The sequence below is a fragment of the Bidens hawaiensis genome, unplaced genomic scaffold (genome assembly GCF_021521415.1).
Source record: "Bidens hawaiensis isolate Kalapana, Puna unplaced genomic scaffold, B.hawaiensis_p1.1 tig00039994_1, whole genome shotgun sequence".
Taxonomy (NCBI): Eukaryota; Viridiplantae; Streptophyta; class Magnoliopsida; order Asterales; family Asteraceae; genus Bidens; species Bidens hawaiensis.
Window position 1 is genome coordinate 172,536 of NW_027505635.1, and position 11,051 is coordinate 183,586.

Consider the following 11,051-nt stretch of genomic DNA (forward strand, 5'->3'; position numbering starts at 1 on the left):
GATTGCAGACAGTTTTTATCTTAAAAAACAAACAGCACCTTAACAAAAGAACATTATACACATAATGCAAAGATTGACAAAAGCACATTATGTACTCAACCCAAACATACATAAGTAGTTGTACAAGGTAGATAGTATGATCTTGTATTTCACATCATATTCTCGATAATTACTTAAAACAATAACAAGATGGATGCAGACACAATTACTGTGCTAGAGCACTTGTGCTAGAGGTGGTCAAAAAAACCGGTTCGGGAACCGGTTTGCCGGTTTAAACCGGAAACCGGTTTTTACAAAAACAGGTTTTTAAAAAACCGGTTTGACCGGTTTACAAACCGGCGGTTTGTACTTCGGTTACAACTTTTAGATCCAAAACCGGTTTTCAAACCGGTTAATGAAAAAACCGGTTTTTTTTTAATAACCGGTTTTTATAAACCGGTTAACCGGTTTATAAAAAAACCGGTTTTTTACCGTTGGAAAAAAACCGGTTAACCGGTTTCTTTATGTATGATGTTTTCAACACCACCTTGTCAAACATGTATGATGTTTACCTTACAAAATACGGGTCGTCTTCCCAAATTCATGACTCGTTAAGAGCTGTTGCCCAATCCCAATCCCAAACCGACCTTGAAATGGGGATGTACTACATGATTTGGGAAGACGCCGGTAAACGTCAAAAGGTAAACACCCCAAGCAGTGAACTTGGAAGGTATGGTGGTACCAACTTTGTGAAACACATGACTCCGGATGAATTTAGAAGTCTTGATTTGCTGGCTTGGTGGAGAGGTAAGGAGGATGAGTTTCCGATCCTCGCCGCCATGGCCAAAGATTTACTAACGGTCCAAGCTTCCACGGTAGCTTCGGAGTCTGCTTTTTCTGTTTCTGGCAGGGTTATATCGATTAGGAGGACTCGACTCACTCCACCAGCTGTAGAGATGTCGATTTGCTACAAGGATTACTTGGACTCTTTAGATAGGGCACAACATCAACGCTCACTCGAGGGGGAAATGGAGTATGAGGCGGGCTTGTATGAAGACGAGGTCAATCAAGGACACACTCAACCAATGACCGATGAAGAAGCCGCGTACGACGATTACCTAAGGAATAGCTCGGGATCGGGTAGCGAAGAAAATTAGTTAAAGAAACAGCAAATATGGAGGCAAATAATGAGTAAGAAACAGCAAGTTGTTCATGTAATCGTGTCTAAGCATTCTTTAATGTTTGTATTTTTGAGTTACGAATATGCGATAACGATTTAATGTTTGTATTTTTAATATAAAAACTATAAATGAAAGTTATGTGTTTTTAATCTTCCAAGCAAAGAACCCTAACAACGAAAGCAAAGAATGGCTTCGGTCTTCCAAACTAAACCCTAAACCCTAAACCCCCAAAAAAAAAAAAAAAAAAAAAACCGGTTAACCTAAAAATCGGTTAATAAAAAAACCGGTTTATTAACCGGTTCTAACCGGTTTCTAAACCGGTCCTAACCGGTTAGACCGGTTAGGGTTTTGACATACAAAAACCGGTTATTAACCGGTCCGGTTATTAACCGAACCGGTTTTTTTCCGGACCAAAAAAAACCGGTTCGGTTGGTTTTTAAAAAAAAAACGATTTGTGCACCTCTAACTTGTGCTATAAACCAGAAGCGCGCCGCCTCCTAGAATTCCAGCCAACGTAACCGCCCAAATCAACAAACCAGTTGTACCTGCAGTTTATAACACAACAATGAATCAATATCTAAATTAAGCATTTCATACACTCGGTGTGCAACTATGCATATGATCGGTTTCCTCACCGCCAACATATGTATCACCACTTGGAGACCATTCATCTTCGTTGTAGATAGGACTGTTAAATCAGAACACAAGCTTTTATCAAGAAAACGAGTAACGAGAAAAACTTAATAAAACTAATACAAAGTAGGGCTTATATATAGAACCCGTACATGACTAATCCTATACTAACTCAACTACGACTCTCAAATTAAAAACAAATAGATAAGACTAACTTATTTGATAGTAATAATAATAAACTAATCTTATATATATATATAAACAAAGCATTCCTGTATTTTCTCAAGCCACCAGATTGCTTTATTTGTATATGGAGGCTTCTCATGCATTTAACCCGAATTCACAAGTATGGGTCTCACCAAACCCAGATAGCCCTTAAACGAGTTATAACATCTCATTAAATTAAAAATTAATCTCACCACTAAATATTTGATATGAAAATATTATAAAATAGGGATATACTAAAAATTAATATCCAATTTTTTTTTAAAAAATGTATTATTTATAATTAAGAAACATTTTATAGTAAAAAAAATAAGTGGGTCAGGGTCTCACCAAACCTATATATAGCCTTTAAACCGGGTTATAATATCTCATTTATTTGTGAAACTTTTTCATCATCAAATCCTAAGTATATTATTAACTTTCTTACAATAAATAAAATTAAAATCCATATATATATATATATATATATATGGGAGATTTCAAATGAGAACCTCTTTGATTTTTAAGAACTCGAAAGAACTCAGTGTAACGATTTTTTTTTTGAAATTTTTTTTACACATGCGTAATATATGTAGGTTACATACACGTAAAAAAATTACTGAATTTTTTACGCACCGAGTCGAGTTTTTGCACATGTGTAACGGACGTAAAAGTTAGTGTAACCATTTACATCTTTATTCTCTCTCCTACTTTGACTTTTTTGCCAGATTTAATCTCAACCATATATTTCAATCCATTTAATTAAATGAATAGCCTAGAATTGAGTTTTTAAGTTCTTACAACTCAACATGGTTCTCAAAAAATCTCTCTCATATATATATATATAAAACAACCCTGTAATACGGGGGATAAAAGCTAGTTAATATATTAAATCTTCTCCAAGATATATACTAGGAACCTTCAATTTGATTTGGTGTTAAACACGTTTAACAATATACGCAAAGCTGAGATACGATACCTGTATCCATCAACATTAGCACCGTACTTGTCGACGAATTGGAAAACACCCTTTCCCTGAATCATAAATCATACCCAAGTTTAGATTATTTTTGATAGAATTTTGGAGGGAAGTATTAAACTTGAATTAGATTCAAACCTTTGGCTTCCTTCCAGATGCATCTAGGCCATCCCTCAAAGCCATTCCACCATTAACACCTATCAAAAGAAATAATAAACCCCTCTTTCGATTTTAGTTTCGGTCATGCTGTAGCTACACCGTCCTATTTGAGTTTATGTCATCAAGCGGATAACTGTTTTGACCAAAAAAGTTAAATTTTGAAATTATTGGTCAGAACAGGCCCAGTGTTGTTGAGACCGGACCGGACTGGGAATCGATTTATTGACCGGTCCGGTTCTATGCAGCTCGCTCGGTTTCAGAGAACCGGCAGGTCCGAATCGTTCAGACTGGTCTGACCGGAAAACCGGACCGGTTGAACCGATTTTAGTATAAAATTTTATTTTATTTTTTTGAATAATTTTATTTTCAGCCCTAACCGTCATCTTTTAGACGAAAGTTGTTCGGCCGGTCATATAAGTGGGTTAGAACCGATGAACCGGTTACCCGTTCAATTCACTGTACGATCCGGTTATGAAAACATGTATAGAGGTGCAAAACAAACCAGTTAACCCAACCGACCAGACAACCCAAACCGGTTTGGAACTGATCGTATAAGAACCGGTTTGGAACCGATTGAAACCTTAGGTTCAGGACCATTTGCAATTCTCTAAACCAAAACCGCCGGTTCCAAACCGGTTAACTGAACCCAAAACCCATAATAAACCATCAAGAAACCGCTTCAACCCGAACAGAGACTGATCACAAACCGGTTTTGACTCTTTGACCGAACCGAACCGGTTTAGGGTTTGGAACCGCTTTGTGTTGTTCCGACCAAGTAAAACTTTGAAAATTATTGGTCAGAACAGCAGTTTACAACAATATTCGACCAGTCGTTCCAACCATAGGAGGTCAAACTTTAAAACCTATTGGTCAGAGCAACTTTTATAATCATAACAGTTGCTTTGACCAAAAGTTGTCCAAATTTACAACTTTTTTTTATTAAAACGTCCGCCTGATTTCTATGTAGACGACCGTTTAAAACAGTATAGGATTATATGTAAGACAGTGTGTATGTGTGTGTGTATGAAGGTTCATGTGCATTTTAATCTTAACATGAGAACGTAGGAAATAATTCCAATTTATAAAAAAAACGAGAAAGTAAGAAACAATACCAATCTACATAAACAATGATTTATAATAACAAAGAAAAAAACCTAAAAATTACAACAAAAGAATTAAAATCAAGAACAAAATAATAACAACATATACCAGCAAATACTTATAACAGCAAAAGAAAAACTTCTAATAATAACAACAAAATATAAATAAGTAAATACTTATAACATCTCATGATCGAAAAATAGCAAATACGAACAAAAAATAACAACAAATACCTATAAAAATAAACCTAATGATAACAACAAGTTGGTTCTCACTGTTCTCGTGTTAAGAATAAAATGTATTTGATCATTTTTCTAAAATATATATAGAGAGAGAGAGAGTGACTAACCATAGGGTTTGTCAGTTTTGATCTTCTTGCCACCACTAGCATACACCTTGAATGGGGTTTTGGCGGGAAGAGAAGGAAGACCCTTAGGGGGTGTTTGGTAGAGAGATTTGAGGGTGGAGAATTAGGTTTCTCTTGTTTGGGAGAATTAGGCGGAGAATTGGGCGGAGAATTGGTTTTCTCTGAGAATTGGGTGTAGGCAAAAAGTAGAGAAATCCAATTCTCTCCATTTGGAAGAGAAATGGAATTCTCTCTGCTTCTAAATCGCGTCTCTGCTCTACTCCGTTCGCGTATGATGATGATGATGCTCCGACCGGCGATGGTGATGATGATGCCGACGTCCGGCACGGCGGCCGACGCCGCAGCCACGTCCGTTCGCGTATCTGAGCCAAAACGAAACCCTAAATCGCGAGGCGGTGTTGCGAGGCGGAACCCTAAATCGCGGTGTTGATGTTGCGCGGCGATGATGATGACGCTCTACTCCGTTCGCGGTGTTGCGACGCGTCTCTGAGCCACCATTTCTCCACCATGATGATGCCGAGGCGGAACCCTAATCACGTCTCTGCTCCCGTTTCTCCACCCATTTCTCTATTGTACCAAACAAAGGAAATGATTGTCAATTCTCCACCCATTTCTATTTCTCTCCAATTCCATTTCTCTCCCATTTCTATTTCCATTTCTTCCCATTCTTTTTCTCTGTACCAAACACCCCCTTAACAGCTGCAAACGAAGAAGACATCAATGTGGCGGCCATCTCTGAGTTATTGATTCGCTGCAATGCCTGAATGTGGAATATTGCTTCAGTGGAGATGATAATATTATTGGCAATCACTCATCAACGGGTGATTTCCATGTTGACACATGGCACTTAATGTGTGGTCTACTTCTGGATATGGATTTCGTAGCATTATCTGAATAAAATAATATGTAAACTGTATTTATTTATTTTTTGTGAATTGCGGTTTTCGTCTCTGTGATTTATCCAAATCTACGGTTTTAGTCAATGGTTTTAAATTTGCGATTTTCGTCCCCGTGGTTTCATTTCACTTGCAATTAAACCCAAATTCACTAATCCTGTTAAGTCTGGTCGTTAAACTCATCAGTGTGTCCTTTACGTGAGGGACGGTTTTGTCCCTTTTTTTTCCTAAAATACACCACAGCCCCTCACGTGAGGGGGCTTGCGAGTTAGGATTGGGGTTTATTTTGGGAGAAAATTGACAAAACTTCCTCTCATGTGAAGGACACGCTGATGGGTTTAATGACCAGACTTAACGGAATTAGTGAATTCGGGTTTAATTGCGAGTGAAATGAAACCACAGGGACGAAAATCACAAATTTGAAACTATTGGACAAAAACTGCAGCTTTGAACAAACCACATAGACAAAAACCGCAGTTTACTCTTTATTTTTTTTTAGCTTTGTACATGCTCTTCTTGTTCGATTTAATAAAAGGATCCAATTACAATAGATAGGCATGTAAGTGGGTAACAAGCTGTGTCGTCACCTCTTTTAAAAGGTAAAACAAATTCTGCTGAAATTAAAGTTATCGTTCTTCGGTGTCGGTGAGTGTGTGCGACCTACTGAACTCTTTTCAGAAATGTAGCAGCATCGGGGGCAAGAGACCTAAATATATTTTAAACTTTATTAAAATATATTTTGTACTAATAAATAAATTATAACGGTACAATGGCGGTTGTAAGGACGGGTAGCACCCACTACCTCTGAACTTTTCCAGCGAAGTGGAAATTTTTACATTTTATGTATTACGTTACCCGTGAAAATTATATTACGCTACCCCTTAAAAATTTCAAAAAGCCCAAAACTTTACCTTTTAAAGTTTTAAAAGCCCAACATGATTAAAATCTACCATTTAATTAAAACTTAAAAGCCCAACTTAAATAATCAGGTGAAGGTAGGCATGAAGCGGGTTACCGTGCGTCGGTACTAAACGCGTAACCAGGCACCTGTATGAGGTGACCGGGCATGGAGACGCGCGTAATGCTAAACTAGGTCCGGGATGCGTGAAACGCATATCAAGGTGGCTGTATGAGCGAACGCGTTACCGGACGCAGGTACACTCAAAATGCATTACCAGACCCGCGAAACTAGTAATTGGGCGCCAGCACACGTGAAACAGGTAATCTAACGCCGGCACATGCAGTGCGTAACCAGGCTGGGGAAGTGCGAAACGCCTTACCAGGCCCCCATACGTGCGAAACGCGAAACCTGCAACCCCTACACGCAAAACTGTAAAACAATTTTTTCGTTAATGTACGGTAAAAAATTTTTACGTTACCCCTAAAAGTATGTTCTAGATCCACCGCTGTAAGGGTACTATTTTTCTATATATATGTCATTATTCAAGATCGGATACATTGGCGGATCTAATGAAGAAAAGGGTGGTTCCTCGGAACCACCCGAGTTTCGAAATAATAGTGTACGGATATATAGAAGATACTAGAGGAACCACCTTATAAATTAAGAGGGAACCACCTAAAAAAAATTCCTGGATCCGCCACTGATCGGATAGATTGTTTATGAACACAAATTAAGTGGAGCTTCTTTTAGTACTTGATCAGTACAGAAAAAAATTTATTACGTATATATTATATATATTTATATAAAGTAAACATTATATATTACGTTAACTTGAATTATAGAGAAAACTGCATATGCATAAAACATAATGATATGAATATCAAGGGGTGTTTATCATTGGGTTGAACATCGTGAAAACGTTTAAATCGGTTATTGTTTTGGTTTCACGTTTTTCTTTATTTTCGGTAGGTCGGTTTAAAAACTCACGCATCTTAGTGAACGATTTGGTTTACGGTTTTTAATGTTTGTTCAAAATAATATTAAGTGATCATGGTTTGTTCAATAGAAACCCATAGGTAATTTTATTATTTATTAACAAAATAATATTAGATGATAAGTCCACCTATTGTGGCTGATAGGGTTTTGTAATGCGTTATAATGTTGTTTAGGCTATAAAAAGTCGCTGAAGAAACACTAATTGACCCCGGGCAGATTACGGATAATCTGGGTGTTAAATAGATGTTTCCCACGAGGGGTTAGGTCCGGCAAAGATGGTTCTTCTGATGACCTGCAAAACAGACACCGTGAGCTCGTCACTGAGAAGGGGGGGTACCTCCTTGTGACCACCCTCCGGCGTGAGAATCAGACTAGATTGCTCTTGAATATAAGTGTATATTAAGAGATTGCTAGAGAAGATAAAATAATATATGGAGATATAAGATAATAATACCATTCCAAGGTGTTGGAGTATTTATAGCCGAAGGTAGGTTTCCAAGAAGGTACAGCCGGCTGAATAGTATTCCAGTTCTGCCAACTGTGGGCTACGCACATGCCATGCTGGTGGTTGGTGGGTAGGCAGCGGCTGATAGTGACCAGGCCGGCTGTGTACTATTCCTTTTCCACCAACTGCAGGCTATGCACGTGCTACGACAGGTTGGTGAGTAGGCAGCGGCTGATAGTGACATTAAGTAATAGAGCATGCTGCTCGTTGTACTGTTGTCAGTGAGCTGTCGCAGCTTTGGTCAGATCTTTTGTCCATACCTCGTCAGGTACAGTACAAAAGATCCTCCAGTAGTGTACGGACTGGCTCATTTGGGCGGGAGTTTTCCCGGCTTTGGGCGGGAGTATTCCCGGCTTGCTCACTCCTTCTACAGGTGACATTACTGAATTATTTAAGAGTTAAGTGCCATGTGCGTGTAGCCTTGCTGCGCGGGTAGCCTTCCCTGATGGCTAGTATCCGTTGCTGCGGGAACAGGCGGAGTACGTCGACCATTGGGAGGCTTTTCCTGCGGGAACAGCTTGCGTACTGCGCGTAAGGAAGTCACGTCTCTGAGCATGGTGGGTCCTGCGGATCCAGTTGGTTTCTGCGCAGACGTCTCTCTTCAAGGTGAGTCTTGCGAGTTTAGCCTTTGCGCAGACGTCCCTGTTGAAGGTGAGTCTTGCGGGTTCAACTGCGCAGACGTCCCTCTTTGAGGTGAGTCCCGCGGGTCCAACTGGGCTCTGCTGGGACCTACCTCTTCAAGTCCCCCCAGTCCAATGTTCTTCTCATGAATTGTTAATAAGTGAGGTGAACTTTTGGACTTAAGCAAAGGGTTTTGAAAAGGGTTTAGTTTTAAGGTTTTCCATGGGGATTCTTCCCGCGGAAGTCCTAATGTTACGTGCAGAAATTCCCGACTTTTCTGCTTGATCTTTGGGTATGATGCGGGTAGATCTGTAACCTCCTCGCAAGTCAGGAGCATTGAGTTCCACTTGTGTAGATTCTCCATGAGGTTTTGGTAGTTTTGAACATAGTGATCAATTATGTTAAACAACCAATTCCATCTTGGAGCTTCAAACAATCTAGTTCTCGACGTTCCCGCTATGCGGGGATGTTATTCCCGTTTCCGCAAGCATGGCCCAGAAGATCATTCTTGGTTTCAATTCCCTGCGGAGTGCTAGGTATGTGAAGGGTTTCGCCTTGACACTGTACCCGCACTCGTCTTATAGTTACTTTACTTCCAAGGTATTCCTGGCTTCAATTCCCTGCGGGTGCTAAGTATGCGAAGGGTTTTGCCTTGACACTGTACCCGCACCCGTCTTATAGTTACTTGGTTGCCGAGGTATTCTTGGCTTCAATTCCCTGCAGGTGCTAAGTATGTGAAGGGTTTTGCCTTAACACTGTACTCGCACCTGTCTTATAGTTACTTGGTTGCCAAGGTAAGGGGTATAGTCCCTCTTACTTTTGAATCTTTTTGAATCTTTTTGAAATTCGAAGAGTTGGTGAAAGGATAAGAACAGTCCAAACTGTTGAAGGGACGGTTGAGTAGTCCGACGGTTTCTTCTGACAGTTCAGGACGTGCAGGAAGTTATGGCGACGTGACAGTATATGGTCAATCCAGACGCTTTTTCAGGCGCGTGGGCGCGAGTTTTCGGGCGCGTGGCCGCGAAGCTTACGGAGCGCGTCCTGTCAACAGCTGTTGCCAGCTTGCATATTCCACGTGTCATAGTTTCATTGCACCTGCGCTTTCCTCTCTCTTCCGCATTAAATTCATCGCATTCATTGCGATGAGTATATAAAGGGAGGAGAGATTGCATCTCAACTCACAGTTTCACCTCTCTTCTTTTTCTAAACGATTTCCGGCGAATACTCTAACTTTTCTGTCAAGCATTCTCCTGAAATCGTTCTTCTTTACATTCAAAACATGTCTTCCGTTCATGATCTGAGGCTACCGCCGAGGAGTCTGAGCTGTATGCCGAGAATCCGTCGTCTACTTCTGATAAGGACGATAAGAGTACTGCTGGTGAGTGCCAGTGTGCTCTTACCGTCGACCTGTACCAGTACATTGTTAGGAAGTTCATGCTCGAGCCTTTCGAGCCTGAGTTTCCTAAGCCTCATCAGACGGTGTACGATGCCCCAAGGGCAAGATAGGGGTGTATGCCGCATTCTTCGTTTATGGGAATCTCAGGTTCCCATTTACGAAGTTTGTGTACCATGTTTTGGAGAGACACGGTGTACATCTGACGGAGGTACACCCAATGGCGATCGCCAAGATTCGCCATTTTGAATGGGTGTGCCTCATTCTGGGCATGGAGCCCCATGTCGACCGTCTGATGACCTTCTATTCCTGGAGGTGCATCCAGGGGTGGTATACCTTGGTCACTCGGATCAAGGGTTTGAAGATCTGCGCTACCTAGCGCAGTCTTCGGTCTTGGAAGCGGGAGTTCTTCTATATCTCCTCTCGCGTCGTCCCCATAGCGATGACGTTCAAGAACGGGAGAGCTCTCCCGAACCTTCACGCCTCCAACTACCAGGAGGCGGAATGGTTCTCCAAGATTTCCCGGGTCCAGTCTCCGGTTTACCGCTTTGCGGAGTCCGGGATGGTGATGCTCGGGATGAGCGGGGTGTGGAAGGATGCTGGGGCGGAGGCGCCACAGATTCCCATCGTCCTCGAATACGGTTTGAACTCTATCCATTACGGTATGCTCCGTCTTCTTTGCTGATTTAGAGTTTTTCTTCTAACTGTTTCTCTTTTTATTTCAGAGGGGAATGACTTACAATCGCTCCTGCATCCGCGGGAGGCTGGTGGTCCCGCTCGGCTGGGTATTCGTTCTCTTGATGAGAACGAGTTGCCCATCCTTGAGCAGACGGCGGATCGGTTTGTGGAGGTATACCCGCCGGGCCATGAGATTTTGAGTGCCACGCGGCCAGGTAAGGAACTCTTTAACCCCCCGCCATCTCCATGCTCAAAACCTCTGCTGGAATTCCTCTAATCTTGTCATCTTCTGATGAGGAATCCGCAGATGGTCCTTTCTTCGCGAGGAGGAAGAAGGCTGCTGGCGGGAAGGGCAACGCGAAGGTTGCCTCCGCCGATCAGGTTAACCGGTCTGACTCGGAGACCGAGAGCGAGGAGGCGGAGGGGAACCCTGGTGGTGGTGAGACCACTGTTCCAGA

The 11,051-nt window shown here is 41.3% G+C and overlaps 1 protein-coding gene across 1 annotated transcript; it reads right to left on the bottom strand.

Annotated features, from left to right (window-relative positions):
• Positions 1-1,622: 1,622 nt before the first annotated feature.
• LOC143614407 (photosystem II 10 kDa polypeptide, chloroplastic-like) lies at positions 1,623-4,676 on the bottom strand (the record flags this gene model as incomplete). The annotated part of the gene is made up of 5 exons (XM_077087855.1): positions 1,623-1,705; positions 1,796-1,848; positions 2,977-3,032; positions 3,115-3,173; positions 4,586-4,676. Coding segments are annotated over 5 exons (342 nt in total), but the record flags the coding sequence as incomplete, so codon positions are not given.
• Positions 4,677-11,051: the final 6,375 nt, after the last annotated feature.